The sequence below is a fragment of the Drosophila mauritiana genome, chromosome 3L (assembly GCF_004382145.1).
Source record: "Drosophila mauritiana strain mau12 chromosome 3L, ASM438214v1, whole genome shotgun sequence".
Taxonomy (NCBI): Eukaryota; Metazoa; Arthropoda; class Insecta; order Diptera; family Drosophilidae; genus Drosophila; species Drosophila mauritiana.
Window position 1 is genome coordinate 1,773,500 of NC_046669.1, and position 20,518 is coordinate 1,794,017.

Below are 20,518 nucleotides of genomic sequence, written 5' to 3' on the forward strand. Positions count from 1 at the left end.
GTTTTGAATTCAGTTTTCGAGCATGGAGCTGTATGGTGCTGTTTGGTGTGTGGCGTGTGAGAAATGCCACGATCCGCACCCATCCACTTGGGCCAGGCAATTAATGTTACGACTTCAATTTGGTTCTGGGTATCCAACTTTTTGCTCAGGTGATTTTTGCGCTTTTGAAAGTTCAATTAACACGCGACTTAAACAACTGAATTAACTTAATTAAGTACCCATTCGTTTACTTTTACTCTCGTCCGCTGCTCTGGTCCGCTGATCAATTATCTTGACCCTGAAATTGTTTCGGGCTCGTAAAACGTCGATCAGCTTAACGCTTAATTATCTCAGATTTCCCGACGGGGAGCTCCGAGTTTAGAGCAGATGGTCAATCTATTATGGCCAAGGAAAATGTCGATATGGTAACTAGATTAAGATTGATGGCTGCATCAAATAATTCTCTAGTAAACATATTATCTTAATTAGAAAATTGCATATAAATCTTTTAATAGGCTGGCGAATAATAATAGATAGATAATAATGATAGAAGAAATCGTAGTTGTATCTGAAGTGCAATGGGATTCCACACTGATTACTTGCCACTCAATTTTCGCTGATCTGCGTGGGAATCTCTACGTGTACATAAACGCCAACTACCGATTAGCTGAGATCTTTATATTGAAATGTTACATTCATAATTCCCGAGATCAGCTCGACAATTTGTCGAGCGATTGGAGCACGTTTAATTACAATAGAATTTGCATACGAACAGAACAAGATAGAGATATATATATATCTTTAGATGTAGCTTAGCTGGGCATGAATCACTTGAAAGCGAGTGCCGCATGCTCGGTAATTGCGAATAAATCGAAATGCATTTCGTGTAAACGTGTTAAAGAGCATAGACACATAGACTAAATGCGAGGCTCAGCCGAAGGTCGCGAGTGGTCAGCAGCTACGTCAGCCCATTGAAACAGAAATTGAAATTGTAATAGTAAAGCAGTAACAACTGCGGACTCAGATTTTTCCCACAGCCAGCGAACGCGTTTGGGCGTTTACTACTGCCAACTTCCAACTTCCAACTGCCAGTTGGCTTTATTCCGCGAAGTTGGCTTTGGGTTTAATGGCCAACGGCGCCGCCAACTATAAATGCGATCGACTTCTATATTTCATATCCTGACACCCACCGAAAAAGCAGCAGATTTCTGTGTTTCTGCTTGGCTTCTGACTTTTCAACAAATTGCAGTGGCACTTGGCCTTTGCAATCGCGACCTGGAGGTCGTCCAATTCCACAAACACATGGTGCACTCTAATCAGAGCTGGCTGCGTGATCTACCTATGCGGTATATATCTGTATCTTGGCAGTTCCTTGAGATACATCAGTATGCAAATCTATATATGATTATTGGGCATATCTCGAAAACAATCAAGTGGTCTAAATACTGGTATTGGCACACTTTAATTAGCTTTTTATCGTTCTTTGTGGGTTGTGCAGACTGCCATTAAAAATCTTATGGATCAATTAACTAAGATCTAAGTCCGTTTACTTTAGAAAGGCAAAGTACGCTGCTCAGTTGTCTGTAATGTTGTTTTACTTCAATGGAATTTAATGTACCGCAATAGAGCCAATTCTAAAGCATAATGTTTGATAGAACTGTCAACCAAAGATTATTTTTACTTCCTAACCCGTTTTACTTGGTCAAATAAATGTGGTAAAAAAAACCCCTGAAAGCTAGCTAGATATATTACCATAAAAGCTTCCCCGTCCAAGAAATCGTTGAATACTTTAGGGGCTCATGCTATTTGCTAATCAGGAACTAACCAAAGTACTGGCAAAAGCATTTAGGGGACCTCCTTCGGGTCCTTGAATACCATAATCATATAACATTTATTCAGGAAACTGGGCCACATATCAATCTTGTATGTTGTTTGTTTTGTTTTCAATAAATATTTTTCAGTAGTATGTATTTTGGGCTTAATATCTAGCAACATTGTGTTGGTTATCATAATTTAATGTATTTCGAATACAACAAGAATCATAGATAATATTTATATTATAACTAATATGGAAATACTTCGGTGTGCGTGTGTGTGTGTGTGTGTGAGTGTCGGTGTGCAGAGAGCGGATATCAGATGTGTGTCAGTGTATGTAAGTCGAGACTTTATGTATAAGTACAATGTAATCGTAGTTTTTAACTAAATTCCGCACGGGTTGTTAACTAAATTAGAACGGTAGACAATACTTGGCATTTGAACATTCGTCCAGCGTTTGTGTGTGTGTGTGACAATGCAAATTCTTTGATTTTTGGAAAGGGTTTATTTGACTTTGGTTTGTTTGGCTTATTTGGCGTTGCGGATCTAAAGCATTAGGTATCTTCAGTAGGAATTGAAGCCAGCGTTGCGCTTGCGTCCCATGTTGCAGATCTTGAAGTGGCAAGGCGACATATCTGGAGGATTCAGAAATACAAATGGTTAGCACACATTCTCTGGGCTGAAGCTATGAGTTCATGCCACACTTACATTGTTTACGAACTAATGGGGTCGGAAATTAAACACATGGAAATAAAACGAACCAAAAACACAAATTAGTCAATCAATCATGCCACACTTAAGGATCACATCAATTTTGTTATGCGAGTAAGAGTGGGAGATATAACATCTTAAAGATACACTATAAGAATCTTAATCAGTACTCACACTGAACGTTCTTCTTGGTGTTGTGATCCTTGAGGGGATGTCCTGGCAGCACCTTCTTGCTGGGCATGTTGGTCAGATCGTTGACGACGTTGTAGCGCAGCTCCTCGCCGCCTCCGTTATCGCCGAGCCTGTGCAGTCGAGCCAGCAGGCGGGAACTGGGCGCCACCTGCTCCTCGCTCTCCTGGGTAACCCCGAAGTCATCGTAGTCCACGGTGAGCAGCAGATCCCTCAACGAAGGCCACTTCCTGGCGAAGGCTGGCACCCGCTGCTGCTTCTGTTCCTGCTGCTGCTGCTGGAACTTCTGCGGGTTGGAAGTGAAGACACATGGCTAAGTCTTCCTCGCACATTGACATACTGCCATTTATGGTGGCCTGCTCTTACCAACTGGTCGCCGTAGTAGTTGTTGTCCTCGTTTTCGCCCCCCAGGAGCTCGCTGAACAACAACTGCGTGTTGCGGGCTGGACGGGCCATGGCGTCTCCCGGTCCAATCGCCACTGACAGGAGCACAATGACAATGGCCCAGTGGACGGGCGAGCAGCCACATGTGGTGGGCGCGGACAGGGCGGACATCCTCAACTGCGGAGAATCCAGAGTCAATCAAAACATTAAGGGGGTCGCTTCGGTGGCTCGAGTAGATATTGCTATAGCGCTTAGCTTTAATGCCAGTGCTCAAATTTAAACGAAATTCTAAAATATGTAGATACTGACAACGCTAGGCTAGAATAATTAGGCAACACATGACCCACGTTCCCCTTCTCCACTTTCAGGACCCTTGAGTGCTTACGCAAAGGGTTTCCTATTACAAACAACACAAGTTGGCAAAAACAAAGCGGCTGGGCAAAAATGCGTGAATGCTCCGTTTCGAGGGGTTTCGGCCCACTCGAGGTGTTGGGTGCTCGTACTTTAAATAAGTCACGTTGCAGTTGGCCAACAAGTTGGCCTGCTCAATGGAATCGGGGCCGTGTTCCAGTTAAAAGTTTTGGCTTTCTTTTGATGCCAGTTCACGGATTCAGGTCACATTGCAGTATCATCACTTGATGTGCGGCGGACACGGGTCATCAGTGGGATTGGGAAGGGGTTGGCTATGCCCTCCTAATTGACATTTATGAAATATTAATGCCTAATTAAGCTCCAGCCCGGAAAGCGGGAGTGACCGGAATGCTAAAGGTGAGCGGCGGGCTCATTATCAAATAAGGATTGGGTTCATTTCGGGGAGGATGGTCGCTGACTTTTAAAAATGGCCAGTCATTTGGGGTGGTTAGCAAATGAATGAATGGGGCGTCAGATGGGTGGCTCGATTATGAGCAGAAGAGGCAGCTAAGTTTAACTAATAGAAGTTAAAACAAGTTGGAAAGCAAATTAAGAATGACCTTTAAAAGCTGTCTCTTGCAAGCTAATACTTACATATATGAAGTGTATGCTGCTTCAAATATTCAGTTATGCTTTTATGATTGGTTTTTTCAATTGGACAAATTACGTTAAAGTGGCGTTTATTGGGAGTTATAAAAGTATATCAAAAGCACCTTATCTGCCATCTTAGTAGCCTTATTACCCCAACCGCACCATCTTTCCCTTGATTCACTGTTTAATTTTCTACGGCGCCAGGTTACTCGCAACATTTTTTCCATTTATTGCAATTTATTACCAAAAACGATCGAAAAAGCACACCTCCTACTTGTTTGTTGTTGCTGACCGAACCAGATTTTCTTCTATTTTTATTCACTTTTTTCGCAGCGAGTGCAAGCGATAAACTCTGGCGATCGTGTCAGCGGCTTTCGCATCTCGATCGGTAATTTATGTCGCAGAGTAATCGCACGCCAAACGCATTTTAATGGCCCAATAAATATGAAAAAATGCCTCGAGAGCTGATAATGCACTGGTGTCGTGGCTAATTTGCGATCCCCAGCCAGGAGTCATCTCTATTTTGGTGTTGGAGCCAAGGCCTCGCGCGTAGAGGTTCCATTGAACCCACGGGGCGGGGCTTTTCCCCCATAAACATATAGTGCCAACTGGTATAACTACATATTGGAATTTATTTGACAGTTTCCATGACGGCTTCGCGGTTATTACAAACTGAAACCGATCGGTGTCCGATAAGCGATAACAAGATGTCAAAATATAGTTGTAGTAGTTACTAAATTGCTAATTATGCTGCCAAGAAGTAGGCACACCTGCGGGCATACGTATAGTTACGCCAAATACTTGATGAAACATATGCGAATATTTGTTATATCGCCAGTTTTGACTGGTACATTCTAGAAGATCATCCAATAATACAATCATTTCGTGCGCAAGTCAAATAAAATCTAATCTATGCTCAGAATCCCGAAGCAATTCAATGACATATTTAAAATCAAACTAGGCTGGGGGTCTCGCCTTCTGTGACCCAAATCGTATCATCAACTGGGAATGGGCATAAATAATAATAAAATCGCTGGGCTTCGTTTTTATTCTTTTACTTGCCCGCCATAAAGTGCGTCATCGGAGGCGTCATAAAATATCGGACCACAAGCAACATGGAGAGCTGCTAGGAGCTCGTTCTTATCAAGAACAATAGGTTCAAATCTACTGACACGCCCTCTTTTTTTCCCCGCTTCTCGGGCTGTGTAAACAAAAGCTATCTGCATCCGAATCTAAGTTGGAATCCCCCCTCCCAAGCAAAACTACGCAATACCTTGCGATTCACGCGACTCTTTCCATTGAAACTTTACGATTTCGCCTTTCGCTTGCAGCCCTGATAAGACGGCTACAGTTATTTTCTTTGCATGTGGAACGTAATTAAAATCGAAAATCTCGCAGTGACAGTTCTGAAAACCTCTGCTGATAATGTATAAATAACTGAATTTATATATAAAGCTTCATTATCAATGAGGCGAAAGTAATTTTCTGGGCGCCATTCAGCTGAAACTCAATGATTACATTTAAATCTAATTATATTTACAGTTTAAGAAAACCCAAGGATAATCGGTACCACAATTAAATTGTAACTTTGAGTAAGTTTTTTATAGTTCTAGTTTCTATTTAATAGTTGGTAATACAAACTCACCTTTGTCCAAATTCACCGGAAACAATTGAAAACTTTGACAGATACGTCTAGTTTTTGACACTTGATCCCGAATTCTGACAGTTCCGGTTAACACTTTTCACTGTAACTGTACTTTTTACTGTAGCTGTACTTTTTTACTGAGTTGTTCCAAAAATAAATGTCAAATTAGAGCTTCAGCCAGCTAATGAACGCCACTAAATAGATTGCTGATTGGGCTTTAAATTATTTTTTGTATTTTATTCTCCGCTGGCGAATCTCAACCGTTAGGTGTGACAATGCAGAATAAACGCAGGTCCGTTGGGAGCATTTGTTTATATAGGCGCTGGAAGACCGACGCCGCAAAAAGGGTAAATCAACAGGTGAAAATCAACAACCGACGACTTTTCCACTTCGGAGGTGACAGAAGTCAAATGCTCGTGTGGGCGACTCGGATGGGCTGGATTTCCGCCCACCAGTGGGTGGGGTTTTGGGGGTTTGTGGGGTTTGGGTCTCTGGTTGCACGAGTACTTGAAAAGTTTTTGTAATTTTATTTCTGCGCTGCTAATTTTGGACACAATCTCGGATTTAGGCACTCGGATTCCTACTAAACGCGTTCTGCTCTGGCGGCGAACTAACTCGTCGAATCCCACCAGCACCGACTCAAGTCGGTTGGAGCCTTCGGCCGCGATCTTCGTGTGCTTGTCGTGCCACGCTTTTGACAAATCGACCGATAAAGCCAAGATTTATGATCGGTGGGCCATATAGTTGGCGCTGCTAGCTGCGCTACAGCACTGGGGATGGGTCATTTGGGTGCGCTGTGTCAGCAAATTAAATCACTTGAATTATGTACCACTTCGATCTCTGAACCGTGAGTATTTTACTATCATCTAGGGCGTACTCCCTCGCCCGGTTCGTTGACTCAGGGCTTTGGGGCTCCAAGGTGATTTGAGCAAGGTTTTGAATAGTCTGAGTACTGGGATGATAGTGCCAGGGTGAGATTCGGAAAATGTTCCCACATGAACCAGTACTTCTACTGTAGGTCATTAAACTCGTCATGACTTAGCTGGAATATTTTAAATGCTTATTGGGTCAATGTCGACTTGCAGTTTTTAAACAGCGGAAGCTGAGATCGCAAATGGCATTTCCAAACTCATGGAATTCAAATGAAATCATCACATGATTCGAGTTCCTTACACATTTTGGGTACATGTAAATATGACCCATTGTGCAGGGCGAAGTGACAGGTTCGTAAAATATGTAAATAATGTATGTAAATAAAATATGTTTATGGTAATGAGACATGAAGATTAATTGGGTACTTGTAAATAGAACCAACCCATTGTGGGATGTGCCTTTCACAAATCTAAATAAAGATTTTTAATCTGTCACTAAAACGGCATACTAGAGGTTAAAAATAAAGTAGGAGTTTATACGAAAATAGCATGGAAATTTACACATGTCCATCGCAGAGATAACTACAACGATCTCTTATCTCTTATGCGTACCTAATCATCCGCGTATCTTGGCAAATCTTCCTTATAAAAATCCAAAAAAAATGACGCAACGCCGTGCCCGGATTAAGTCACACAGAAACCCAAATTAATTGGGGGTGCAGTGGCACCGAAATCCTTAATTAAAATTTTCAACGTATTTTAAAGATTGTGTTTTGCTTATATAGAATCTCCCCCGAGTCATTTCCCAAATATAATGCGTCTTAAAAGCAAAGTCCCAGTAGACAGCAATTAATTCCGTCTAGTCTATAATTGGATGATCCGAACTCTCGGAACCTCTTGTCTGATCCGAGAATATCGGAAGGTAGCCCACGCTTCTTCCGCAGACTTTGTGATTAAATTGAAATTTATGGTTTCATCACCTCTATTCCGAACCCAAATCCGGCGGGGGTGTCTCGCTCATCACTTGTCCGACTGATTCTGATAAGCGGACTCTTCGGACACCGCCCAGCGCTGATAGCAAATCAAGTGGCAGCCATATCAGTGCTAATTGACACTTATTAAAACGCGACCGACTGAACCTACACTGCGTGCCGGAACAAAGGCACCAGCACGTGCCGCCCAATTATCAGCACTCGAGTTGAGGATATCACGTGACTTTCATCAGGCTGCTTCACTGAGTCATCTGTTGGATAACTTTCTCAAACATCTAAATTCAATGTACTTCATTGAACTTTATTGATACGGTCGCATAAAACCAGTTTAAATTGCCGCCAAAGCCGGACTTAGCCGCTTTGCAACACTGCCATTAAATTTGGTGGTTGTAGAGTACTTCAGAAATAAGCTTTCCTCACTTTTTACAAAATGTGTTATCGCAGGAGTAGGGAATAAAGTCTTATAAGTTATTACTTTTATAAAAAGCTAAAAACTTGGAATACTTGGTACTCTACTGAATTGTAAAATCCGCGTATGGATCCAAATTCATGGTAGATCATTGATTGATGTTACTAAAGCACAGTGATTTGCTAGTAATAATATTCTTTTTCGTCAATCTGGATAATTGTAAGGGCCAAGGAATTCTTATCAACTTTTCTGTCACCAGTGGGAACCCCCTGTTTGTTGGCAGAATTAAAGAACACTCGATCTGGTCACACTGCTCCGTCAATTGGACTGTGGGGGCGAAAATAAAAATAAGAATAATCATGTCAACGCTGCAGCTGGAATTTTCGCAGGCAATGACCGACTTCAAGAAGATGTTCCCGGACATCGACCGCGAGGTGATCGAGGCCATCCTGCGGGCGAACCTGGGGGCCGTGGACCAGACCATCGACGCCCTGCTGGCCATGTCGATTGACAACCAGGTGAGTGGAGGCGCCTGTGTATACTAACGTCTATTCTGTACTAACCCACTAACGAACGCAGAACGAGAAACTGCGCAATGAACTGGATGCTAATGTCTCGCCCCAGCAGAGCCTCATCAACCTGAACGACTCGGACAGGGACCTGCAGCTGGTGGACACCACAGACGGCGGAGGAGCGGGCGCAGTCGGAGCACCTGGAGCACCCGGTGCGTTGCTACCGACGACCGGTGCCTCTCCGAACCACCAGAACACGGGCGCTTCACCCAAACAGCGCCCGCTGGGAGCGGCCAACAGCAAGGGAAGCAGCCAGAACAACACGCCCACCAAACGCAGCAGGCGTTGGAATCCGCCCATCCTGGGTCCGCTGCCTGCGGGCTTTCTGCGCATATCGCCCGCTCCCGGGCAGCAGGACTTCGAACTGCCGGACGAACAGTTCGCTCTGATGCTGCAGAACGAGGAGTTCATGAATCAGCTGCGCTGGAACCAGGACTTCATGAACGCCCTCGAGAAGGAGCAGAGCGGCAAGGCCAAGGGCGAGGACGACGCACCCTTCCAGGAGCGCCTGAAGAACATGGGCAAGATGTCGCGCAAGAAGTTCCTGCAGATGGCCCGGGTCTTCACCTGGCAGCGCAACAAGAAGGTGACCACGGCCAAGCAGATAGACTCCTTGCCGCTGCGCGAGGAGCCCAGCGACGACGAGGATCACCACCACCAGCAGCGTGATCAGCAGCAAGCGAGCCAGTCCAGCCAGCAGCAGGGTCAACTGCAGCTGCGCAAGTGAAGCGGATCGTTCTGTTATCTTATCTCAACGGCCATAACGTGACGATCACGTGCGCTAGTAATCCCCCCAGTCCCCCAGTCCCAAGTAATCTCCGGGCGAGAACGAAATCTGAAATCTCCTATCCCAATCTCGATGCGATGGTATTACCCTAGTTTTAACCTTAAGTGCAATTTTTACCCTACCGTGCAATACCCCCATATACCCATACATATATTCCTTGTTTGTATACGTTTTGTTTACCCTTTCGTTGTTGCCAAATTAGCGTAGTTAAGTTTTATGCATTATTTGTAATCGATACGAAGGCGGCCCCTTTTGAGCCGCGATTGCTAGATTGCTAGAGAGCCACACTCACTCACACGTTCGACTGATTATAAAAAGTGTTAATTAACAAGCATCACACCAGGAATCGGAGGCGAGTCCCCAGTAGAGCACTTTGCTTAGCCCAAAACCTAGTCATGAAGCGGAACTCGAGCCACTTATTGTACAGTAATAGAAACTACCACGTAACTCTGTCTTAAAATTCACTTTCTACATTTTAACTGCGGGCTTCTACGAAAAGCATGCATTATAATTGTATATCTCAACCCGCGAATCTCTCGGAACTTGCATACCATATCAGCTGTGGATACAATGCGGTTTTACTACTCCTACGCCCCAACTTAACTCCGAATCGGTCCTATCGCAGATCTTACACTGGATTAACATGCGTGCTATAAACTAGCAGAATATTATAATTATAAAGAGCAGCTATTTGATTGTAATTGTATATGTATAAATATTTGAATAACAACCTTATATAACTATTCCAAGTATCAAATACAGATATTTCAAAACTTCAATAGAATTGTGTCTTCTTTTCATGGAAAATAACTTCGGAAAGAACTCTGATAAAAATAAAGCACACGCTCCAAAAATGAATTTATTTAATTTTTATTTTGTTTTTGCATTTCCTTTTTAATTTTTTATAAACATAATACATTTATTAATAATTAAAAGATGCTCGATCATGTCGACCTACTGCGTCGCGAATTCGGGACTGCCAGGATTCTGAGATCAGAGGCTCTGTGTGGGATCCCAAAAACGCGACCAGTAGGGAAACAAGTTCGAAAAAATGGTTTTTCAATTACATTTTTCACACGCTCATTATTACATTATGTTATTGTAACGGTTGGTTTTGTTTGTTGTTTATTATGTTCAAAAATGATTTGTATCTTTATCATATATTTAATATATACGCTTGGGCTTAGGTTTTATTTAGTTTACTTTTAATGTTGGTTGTTGGCTGTGTTTAGACTTTGATTTAAGGGCATATTGGTTACTACTCGTACGCGAAGTTTATGCAATGTTTATTATGAAATATTTGTAAATTACTTCGTTTTTAGGTTTCTTTTCATTTTGGGATTGACACGACAGTTTAGTTTGTGTTAAACCATTTCTTATGTATTAAATATACTAGAATTTGTGGCTCTCTCTGCACTTCCTGCTCCTCTTCTTCTTACCAGGAAGCGGAAATGAGCCTTGGCCGCAGGAGCCTCTCGTCACCATTTCCGCCTCCGCTTTCGCGTAGCTTTTCGCTCTCTGAGAGCGCGCCGGAAATGTGTAGGTGTGTGTGTGTGTGAGTTGTGGCTGCGAATGTGTGTGTGTGGGATGTGGCTGGTATGTGTGTGTGTGTGGGGTGTTTTCATATTGGATGCAACTGATCGTGGTAAACAATTAATTGTAAATTTGTTTTAAACTAATTTCTAAGGGGGGCTCATTACTTCTGGTTGTTTGCAACATTTTGACATCATTTGCATACAATATTTTTATAAAATATGTTCCTTATTCATGATTCATTTCCTTTCTCGATTTATTTGCTCATTTCTCTCGTGGAATTTGTTATCTTTATCTTTTAGGCGTACAATTTAGTTTAGCTTAATTTGATTTGTGTTTCGAATGTTGTTTTCGGTTCTATTTAAAGATATACTTGTTGTTGGTTGGGCTTTCGCGTGTATAAGTAGTTGTAGATGTGTAGAGTACAATCGAAAAGAATCAATAAATACGAATGTTTTAGTTTACGAATGTTTCACTTGTTGCATAATTTAAAAAACGGCTCAAAAACGAACGACAAATATATTTAAATATGTAGATATATATATATAATAATTCCCCATATGCATTAATGGTTAATCAGCGAAAAATAGTACAATCATAATAGTAGTAAATGGTAATAATTACAAAAACTTGAAACAGTTAAAAACATTTGTCAGTTTAAGTTTTGCTTGTATATAGTAGATTGGTTATTTCAATTTCGATTTTTCGACAATTGCCTTCGGATCCAAAACGAAACGAGAACGAAAAAAAATTGAAAATTCTTTACTTTACGCTTATACTTTTGCTCCTCTCTCCTCCTCCTCTGTTATATTTTTTTTGTTTTTTAGTTTTGTTGGTTTTTGGAAGTCTTATAGCAGAACACATAGGGACTTTTTCGGCTTCTTCTGTTTCTTCTCGGGCGACTTCTTGTTGATCTGCCGGACCAGGTCGTAGAAAATATCGTTCACATTCACTTTGGCTTTGGCTGAGGTCTCCATGAAGGCGCAGTTGAACTGGGTGGCCAGGTTCTTGCCCAGCTCCTTGCCGACGACGCGCTCCTCCTCGAGGTCGCACTTGTTGCCCACGAGCACCATGGGCACATCGTCCGTGTCCTTCACCCGGAGTATCTGCTCGCGCAGGTCCTGCAGATCGTTAAACGTCGATTGCGCCGTGATCGAGTAGACCAACACGAATCCCTGGCCGTTCTTCATGTACAAATCCCGCATGGCCGTGAACTGCTCCGTACCCGCCGTGTCCAGGATCTCCAGCATGCATTGCTGTCCGTCCACCTCCACCTGCTTCCTGTAGCTGTCCTCGATGGTGGGATCGTACTTCTCCACGAAGATGCACTGGACAAACTGGACCGTCAGCGCGGATTTGCCCACGCCGCCGCTTCCGAGGACCACGATTTTGTACTCACGCATGCTGGCTGCTGTGCTGTTTGTATATCCTTCGTATATCTCTTGTTTTGTGCTAAATTCTACGGAAGAGACCCAAAATGCAGGTAGGCCAGGTAGGTGGGTTCACTTTCCAGGTGGCTCTCCCTCGAAAATCACTTGTTTTTAGGCGTTGTTCGGCGATTGCTTGTCGGTTGCAGTTGTTTTTTCTTTTTTTTGTTGCTCTTGCTTTTTAGTTAATATATGTTTTAGATTTAAAGTAAATTGTTTGTTGTTGTTGCTTTTGCTGTTGATAACCTTTGTGCCGTGTAAGTGACTGCGTGTGTGTGTGTGTGAGTGTATGTGAATGTGTGCTGGTGTTTGTGCTCCCTCTCTCGCTCGCTCCTTCCGCCGAGTTGCGTGCGTTCAATTGTTGCTTTTTTGAGCGGAAATATCCTGGCTTGATTGTTCCTCGAGACGGCCGTCACTGCTACCGAGGGCACACTGTGGGGGGAGTAAGAAGAAAGGCGCTTTTTAGACACAATTTACGCTAAATTCGCTGCGAGTCTTTTTGGTTTGCGTTTTTTGGTATGCTGAGAACTGACTGCACTCCCTCTTTTCTTCTTCACAACTCTCTCGTTCTCGTTCTCGCTCTAATGATTCATTTTCAGGGTTGCCAGGCGGCCGCACCGAACGCAGCGCCCCACTGCAACGCCTCAAGCCGGAGATTCCCTTAAATTTCACTGAGCTCTCTCACTTAAAATGCACTTAAATTGCACACTGGGCACCCATGTGCGTACATCGGCCTGCCGAACGGCCACTAAGCAACTGAACCACGCAAATGCACCCGCATGTCGGGCAGCAGGGCAACTCTGGGCGGAGTTTTACCTATGCTTTTCACTCGCTGCCGCCAACTGCTTGCTCCTTGGGGACCGCTTCACCTGTCGCCGCTCGCGAATCGCTTCACTTTTAATTTAACACGACTTTGTCTCGTAATTTCTTTACTTTTTCGCCCTCAGCGAACAGCGAACACTCACAGACTAGGGCTGCTAAAGCATCGATGGCACTATCGGCACTTGCAGGCCGAGGGCTACGCACGACTATCGCAATGGCTTAGCGATGGCACTTTTAAAGCATTAGTAAGTTTTAAAAATAGATTAAAATAAATAAATAAAACTATATATTCGAAATATATTAAATTCCTTTTAATTTATATTGGCAAATCAAATTTAGAAAATATTAAAATTGCTATTTTCATATTTTTTTTAAATATAAAGCCCGTTAAAATGATTTCATATTAAAATTGTTTTCTACTGTTGGTGATATTTTATGGTATTCCTATTATACTTTTTAAGCATAATTTAAGAATAATATATAAGCAGTCTTGCCGATAGTTTGAGAACAAAAATACAAATGCTTGATTGTTTCATGAATCAGCAATATGATTCGCATTCAAAATTTTAGTCAGCCGCATATTCCCATTTTCGAGATACATATTTGAATCATAGAATTTATCATAAGAAAAATAATTCCATTTATACAATATAGCATTATCACGTTTTTGGAATATTATGATCCCTGTAGAAGTGATTAATTCCACGAAAAACTTTTTTTTTAAGATACCGCTGGTCAGACCGAAATCTCTTCCACTGCTTCAGTGCTTTTTGATTTGAGCAATTCATATAAACTATGTATATTTAGCAAATCAACAGAAGTTCATTAATATCTAACTAAAATTTCGTACAAAATCCAGCGCGGTCATCGACCTAGCGGATCTTGGTGACCATTCCGGCGGCAATGGTGACTCCCGCCACCCGCAGCATCACGCGTCCCAGCTCCTTGAAGTCCGCATACCGCTCGATGCAGATGGGTCTGCTGGTTTCCAGTTCCACCAGGGCACACGAGTTGTTGCCCAGGCAACGCGGCTTCTTCTTGACCACCTCGCCGGTGCTTTTGTGAATCAATGCGGTCAGCTTGCAGACCACGGCGGGCTCTATCAGGGATTGGTGGTGCAGCAGCACGGGGAAGCCCATGGTAATGGGCACCTTGACGTTGAACACGATAATGCGGGCCTGGAATCGCGTTGTCACAGGAATGGGGGTCTGTGGATCGCTGATGATGCAGCCCACGGTGACGTTGTTGATATCCAAGGCGGGCAGGGTAACGGAGACCTGGTCGCCGGCGAACACGCAAGTCTGTGGAAATTCGTCCATGGTGAGGGATTTCACTTGCGCCTGCTCCCGGCTGGCACCAACCAGCACCTTGTCGTTCAGGCACAGCACTCCGGTTTCCACTCGTCCCGAGATGCAGAATCCGGAGCCAGTGCCCTTGTAAATGTCCGACACGGACATCCGCAACGGTCTGTCAATGGCTCTTTCGGGGATCTTGAAGTTCTCGATGACATCCAGCAGATGACGTCCACTGTACCAGCTGGTCAGGGCGGGTTCCTGGGCTTTCTTGGTGAGGTTCTCGCCAGTTAGTCCGGAACAGGGCGTAAAACTCACATCGGACTCCTTGAAGCCCGCCAGTTTTAGGAAGGACTTTAGCTTGGTCACAATCTCTGTGAATCGGTCCTGGGACCAGCCAACGGTATCCAGCTTGTTGATGACCACGCCTAGTTGGTTAACCCCCAGGGATCGCACTAGGATGGCGTGCTCTCTAGTCTGTCCGCCGAGCTCAAAGCCGGATTCAAACTCTCCCCTTGTAGCATCCACCACCAGAAGGGCAACATCCGCCTGTGTGGCACCGGAGATCATGTTCGGAATGAAGTCCTTGTGCCCCGGAGCATCCAGCAGTGTGACGATCTTGGTCTTGGTTTCGATACGCGACTGGCCCACGTCCATGGTGATGCCGCGGGCCCGCTCCTCGCCCGTCTCGTCCAGCACCCAGGCGTACATGAAGCTCTGCTTGCCCAGCTTCTTGGACTCCTGCTCGTGCTTGTGCATCACGCGTTGCGAAACGTTGCCGGTGTCGTACAGTAGATGGCCCATCAGCGTGCTCTTCCCGGCGTCGACGTGACCAATGACGATCATGTGAATGTGGCTCTTCTGGTCGGCTCGCTCCTTCTCGTACAGCTGGCGGGCATTGCGCACGGCCTGTTCCTTGGAGACCTTAAAAACGGATGCTGAGCTACGGGAGATGTCGTCGCCGGCGCTGATGTCAACGGGTGTGTTTCGGCCCGAGACCACAGGAGATGAGGGCACCTTGGGTGAGGGTATTTCGAAGCCCCGGCGCGGCTCCTTAAGGCTGATCTTGGGTGGTGGCGTAGGCACCGTTTTGCTGACCGTCTTTGGCAGCACTGGAGCGGCGGGCGCTTTCATCTTATTCACAGCTGGCTTGGCAGACTTCTTGGTCTCTTCGTTGAGGATCTCGTCCAGGATCTTCTGCATGTCGTAGTCGAATTTCATGGATGTCTCCACGATGCGGCGCTCGGAGACGGCATCGCCTACCACGCTGCGCACCTCGTCCACGCAGGAGCTCAGCTTGGCCTGCTCGATTTCGTCCAGTTGCGGCATCTGGAAGCTCTCGGAGTCGCGACGAGCCTTCGCGAAAGCGGCGTCCTCGTCCTCATCCTCGTCGTCCTCCTCCTCTTGGATATCCTTGTTCTTGCTGATGAACGCCGAGATGCTCTGCTGGCCACGAGCTCGATCGTAGAGCCATTGTTGGGCATCCGTGGGCGAGATGCAGTGCTCGTCCTCCACGGAGTGCCCATAGATGTCGTCGTAGCCATCGTACTCATCGTTGTAGTCCATGGTGCGCACTATCCTGTGCCGCGACATCTTGGAGGACTTTGTATTTCACAATTTACGGAGCAGGGTCAGAATTTCATTAAAAATAATAAAGGTGCGTGCAGGTGTGGCTGCCTTTTCAGAGGTTTGGTATTTTGCGGCACTTCGACTAGAAGTTTTAGTACAATAGTACGGTTAGAAGGTATTGCCACTAGCATAGAGGCGACTGTCTTGATTTGCTTGATGTATCAATCAATTGACATAAGAATCTAATAATTCGTTATTTTCAAAATATACACATTTTGCAAATATGTTAGAAGATCGAGAGAAGGAACAACAATGGTGCAAGTGTGCAACCGTTTAAGCGTAGTTGATGCGGCCTTGTGTGAACAGCGATGTGTGCTTAAATATACCATGCAGGCTGGCAGCCACCCCCACACAGCATTTAACAACCCCCGTGGAACGGTCACACTGCTGCGAGCTGAATATTTTTTGCTTTGTGTCGCGTTTTAATGTGAAAAGAAAAACACTTTTTCCACGGTTACGGGCACAGAAATCAGTGCAAAACATTGCGAATACGGAGTGCGCGAAAATGCAGGCGGGGCAGCACTAAGTCGGAGCCGCATCTCCCCCGATTTCCGCCGTGCTGGCAGCCAACGTTGGCAGCCCGAATCCGAATCTCCAGCGCACTCGTTTATTATTAAACAACGGACAGGGAAACAGGGAAAGAAAAAAGCAGAATCCAAGCCAGAAAACATGTACAACAACGGGGCCAGGGGCTTCTCCATTCACGACGCCTTCGAGGAGGAGACCGACGAGGCGATACGCGTCTATGGCTCCACCGTGATATCCACGCCCATGAGAGGCAAGCAAGGTCGCTCCACCGAAGACGTCTCCATCCGGATTCAGGACCCCAAGTGAGTGGGCTAGGCTCGTTCTCTGGTGAAAACAGGTCTTCTTTGATCTATCTGCCTGCGTGGGCAGCGGTTACTGGCACCATTTTCCCCGCCACCGCTGTGTGCCAAACAAGGAGCTCCATTCCCATTCCCATTGTGACTGTGATTCCGGTTATTGTTGTGTTTATACTATGTGTACGTCGTGCACTTGTACGTTTGGCCAGCTGGGCATCTGGTGTTCTGCGGGCTGGCCACTTCCTTATTCCCGCCGGAAGCACCTGAATAAGTTAGCCGAGCGGCGCGTGCGTGATGGATACCATGCCTTCTTCCATCCCATTAGCCATGCATGGCGTGTCGCAACTGCAGAAACGACGTGTAATTATGGGGATTATAAATGCAGACGTCCAGCCTAATTTGGCATTCAATTGTAAAAATCATTGCGCATAAATTTCGTCATAAGGGTCTCTGCTGTTTCTCGCGCGGATCAAGAGCATGAGACGGAGGAGGGAGGGGGTGGCCTTCGCCTGCGGTCAGCTGGAACCAGTTGGCCAGCCCAGCAAGCCGAAACCAGCTAGCAGCTCATCACAGTTCGCACTTGTCGGGCTTCTCTTGCCAATATAAACGAGTGGTAAACGCGAAATTGATTGCGCCTCGCCTTTGGCGGCAATCCAACCCCGCGATAACCCCGCAAATGGTTGATAAGGGTCTTAAAGTCCACATTTTACCAAGTGGAAATTCCGAGTGGGCGCTTAAGCCTCAAATACCGCTCAAATCAAATTTGTAGTCAGCCATGTGGACTGCTATCTTAGCTATCTTATGACCAAATCTAACGAAATCATCACCAAACAGCGATAAACCACAAAACCTGTTTTAGAAGAAGCCAAGTAATCAGGGTGTTCTGTAGGCAATCGATAGATAATCTTGAAAGCCTCTTGAAATATGCTATTTCGCGTATTCAAATATTATGTGCTTATTATATCTAATTGAGCTTTATCAGGGATTTAGACTGATTATCTGTTGTACAATAGTTGTTTTAGATGAATGATGGCTATTACTCAGATATTCGCATTTTAACATATGTCTTTATATACCCCAAAACCCGAATGCACCTTCGGCTGAAACCCTTTTCCCAAGTTTAGCGAATCTTGAAGTGGGTCAACAAATCGGCGTTAAAAAACCGGCTTTAATTATACAGCACCCAAGGCTATGAATCGCACCTTCTTTCAACCGCTTTCCCACTTCTGTCTCCCCAGGGGCTACAACAAGTATGCCGAGGACACAACGTCCCGGGACAGCGACTCGCTCATCCAGGAGTACGGCAACCTGCCCACGGAGGAGACCAACACATATTGCTGGCGGCATCCCAAGGTGCGTGAGAACTGGCGCACAGTGCTGGCCGCCTTTACGCTGCTGGTCGTGGGCACGGGCCTCTTTGTGATGGGCACCTTCGCCATCGCGGATCCGCAAAACACGTCGCAGGGAGTCGTGTTCTTCGTGGCGGGACTCATCTGCTTCATACCCGGGGCCTATCACGTCGTGTACATCTGGCTGGCAGCCAAAGGATATCGAGGGTTCGACTTCTATCACCTGCCGCTGTTCACATAAGCGGACATCTGGGCAGTCGAGCTGGTTGATCCACGGACGAGGAGAGTGGGAGAAACCCCATCTATAAATATAAATCTGTGTTTGTTTATACCCGACCCGTATAAAGAACTTATTTTCTACATTGTAATCGTAATTAACCCGAAACTCGGTTTGTGTAACGTACTTTTTGTGTTTAGCGGCAAAAATTTCGTTTAGACAAATATCCCTTCCCCCTGAAACCCGAATCGAAATCTAGCAATATATAGATTATATATTTTACAATATTTTCTATTATATACTCGGTAAAGTGTTTTGTATGCCCCCTTCTCCAAAACCAAACCCAAAAAAGCGATAAACATTCATACGTACACTCAAAATTGATTTAAGCAAAAGAGAAGAAACAAACGAAAGACTTTGTATATGATGCTAACATGTTGAGGAAGCGCTAGAGTTATAACGTATACTATATATAAATTGTAATTTATTGAAATTTAATTGCACCAAAAACGCCGCGAGGCGTGCGAAAATGTTTTACGATTTTCAAAACCAACACTCAAGAAACTAAAAAAGATTAACAACCGTTCACCCACGAATCTATGTATATGATTAGTGAGCGTCTGTCCAGGGATGCGCCTTAAAGAACTAGATCTAGACCTTAGTCAACGTCGAATTATGATTATGATTATGTTAAAGCCTAATCGCAATGCAGCGAGGACTCCTCGAGCAACCATGATAATACCAAGCTACTAGTGATGTAAGACGATGCGCCGATATTGCAATACGTTCTTTTATAGCTATAGTGATGACGCGTCTCTTTTCCGCTGACCTTTAACCCCGTCCTCTAATGAAATTACATCTCACACTCACCCACATTTCTGAGAACTAATCACTCACACACCTCATCAGCCGCTTAGTTGTTAATGTCGTATAATTTCTTTTTAAGAAATGCTGAATATGGTTGTATTAAAACGAAAACGATTATCACACGCGGAAAATCCAACAAGAAGGAGAACAATCACAACACAATTTAGGACTCCTTTTTCGAAATTTACACGAAACCTCATTTGTAGATGTAATTTTGTGACTTTTGTATGTATTTTCCCATTGAATGTTGGTTTTTATTCGAATTAAAAATATTATTTTTGAACGTTTCAGTTTGTTCTTATTCATTTTTTTTGGGGAATATACTGATATCGGTATGATTGCATTTTATCAATTGTTTTTGTTTTTTAGACGTGTTTAATTGTTTCTTCCTTTTTCGTTCTTTTTTTGGCACTCATTTCTGGGAATTGATTTCATTTCTCTACGCAGCTAAAAACGAGCGATAAATTTTATCTTTTTTTTGCGGCATGCCCATTGAACTGTATCAGACTCCATCACTATCAAGTTCGCCCTCACTCGACAGTGCGTTTCATGACTGTAAGATAGGAAGTATTAAATTACTTTCATTAACTTAACTATGTCCTAATTAAATTCAACTCATAAATATTATATATTGGCTCTCTTGCTGACCTTACTCTACATCTCTTAGATAATTATAAGTGCAGACGCCCATTCATGCGGCCACGAAACGCACTGTCTGCCAACTCCAGCTCCAAACCAGGCCCAAACTGCTCTTGGTTAAATGGAATCGATTGCCTCGGCTAATGGCGATGCAAGTGAGATGAAGTGAAACGTTAGGAACAATCAAATCGGCAATGGAGCAGGATAGATACTTGCTCAATATACGAAGTTAACGACGGCTCTAATAGGTTTAATTATATTGGTGTTGTGCGCCTCTCCGAATCGATTATTTTTGTAGCTTCGAACTTATTTGAATTGTATCTGAATAATTGTTGCCTCGATTCCACTCGGTTCGATTCGATTTGACCCGAACCGACTTGTTTCGCGTCGGTTCGACCGTTGATGATTAAGCTTTAAATGTGCTTAGCGAAGTAAGTGTGGAAATGGAATAAAGTGCATGGAAATTAAGCGCCAAACAATGTTTGTTGATTCACCCCCTCCAAGGAGTCCGCCCTCGATACTCGTGGAGGTGGGCTTGTTTGGGGGCTTGTACCTGTACGCT

General features: G+C 44.3%; 5 protein-coding genes across 8 annotated transcripts; 2 read left to right on the forward strand and 3 right to left on the reverse strand.

Annotated features, from left to right (window-relative positions):
- Positions 1–1,894: 1,894 nt before the first annotated feature.
- Positions 1,895–6,409, reverse strand: LOC117140185. Of its 2 annotated transcripts, XM_033302961.1 has the most exons (5): positions 5,726–6,407; positions 3,061–3,255; positions 2,680–2,980; positions 2,503–2,514; positions 1,895–2,429 (listed from the first exon to the last, which is right to left on the reverse strand). In XM_033302961.1, the coding sequence occupies exons 2-5, from the start codon at positions 3,247–3,249 to the stop codon at positions 2,359–2,361; spliced, it is 573 nt and encodes a 190-aa protein (XP_033158852.1). In that variant the 5' UTR covers positions 3,250–3,255; positions 5,726–6,407; the 3' UTR covers positions 1,895–2,358. The 2 variants fall into 2 exon arrangements, with proteins under 2 accessions (XP_033158852.1, XP_033158853.1); XM_033302962.1 differs by lacking the exon at positions 2,503–2,514 and having other exon boundaries at positions 5,726–6,409.
- A 1,872-nt stretch (positions 6,410–8,281) lies between these two features.
- Positions 8,282–10,136, forward strand: LOC117139773 (CUE domain-containing protein 1). 3 transcript variants are annotated; one of them, XM_033302378.1, is made up of 2 exons: positions 8,282–8,516; positions 8,578–10,136. In XM_033302378.1, exons 1-2 carry the CDS (start codon positions 8,358–8,360, stop codon positions 9,295–9,297), a joined length of 879 nt encoding a protein of 292 aa, XP_033158269.1. In that variant the 5' UTR covers positions 8,282–8,357; the 3' UTR covers positions 9,298–10,136. The 3 variants fall into 3 exon arrangements, with proteins under 3 accessions (XP_033158269.1, XP_033158270.1, XP_033158271.1); XM_033302379.1 differs by having other exon boundaries at positions 8,283–8,516; positions 8,623–10,136; XM_033302380.1 differs by having other exon boundaries at positions 8,283–8,516; positions 8,626–10,136.
- A 398-nt stretch (positions 10,137–10,534) lies between these two features.
- LOC117139774 (ras-related protein Rap1) lies at positions 10,535–13,308 on the reverse strand. Its single transcript, XM_033302381.1, has 2 exons — positions 13,134–13,308; positions 10,535–12,749 (listed from the first exon to the last, which is right to left on the reverse strand). Exon 2 carries the CDS (start codon positions 12,291–12,293, stop codon positions 11,739–11,741), a length of 555 nt encoding a protein of 184 aa, XP_033158272.1. The 5' UTR covers positions 12,294–12,749; positions 13,134–13,308; the 3' UTR covers positions 10,535–11,738.
- A 614-nt stretch (positions 13,309–13,922) lies between these two features.
- LOC117141821 (HBS1-like protein) lies at positions 13,923–16,126 on the reverse strand. Its single transcript, XM_033305474.1, has one exon. The coding sequence runs from the start codon at positions 16,022–16,024 to the stop codon at positions 14,012–14,014; it is 2,013 nt and encodes a 670-aa protein (XP_033161365.1). The 5' UTR covers positions 16,025–16,126; the 3' UTR covers positions 13,923–14,011.
- Positions 16,127–16,418: 292 nt separating this feature from the next.
- On the forward strand, positions 16,419–19,456 carry LOC117141823 (transmembrane protein 134). Its single transcript, XM_033305476.1, has 2 exons — positions 16,419–16,890; positions 18,123–19,456. The coding sequence occupies exons 1-2, from the start codon at positions 16,730–16,732 to the stop codon at positions 18,472–18,474; spliced, it is 513 nt and encodes a 170-aa protein (XP_033161367.1). The 5' UTR covers positions 16,419–16,729; the 3' UTR covers positions 18,475–19,456.
- Positions 19,457–20,518: the final 1,062 nt, after the last annotated feature.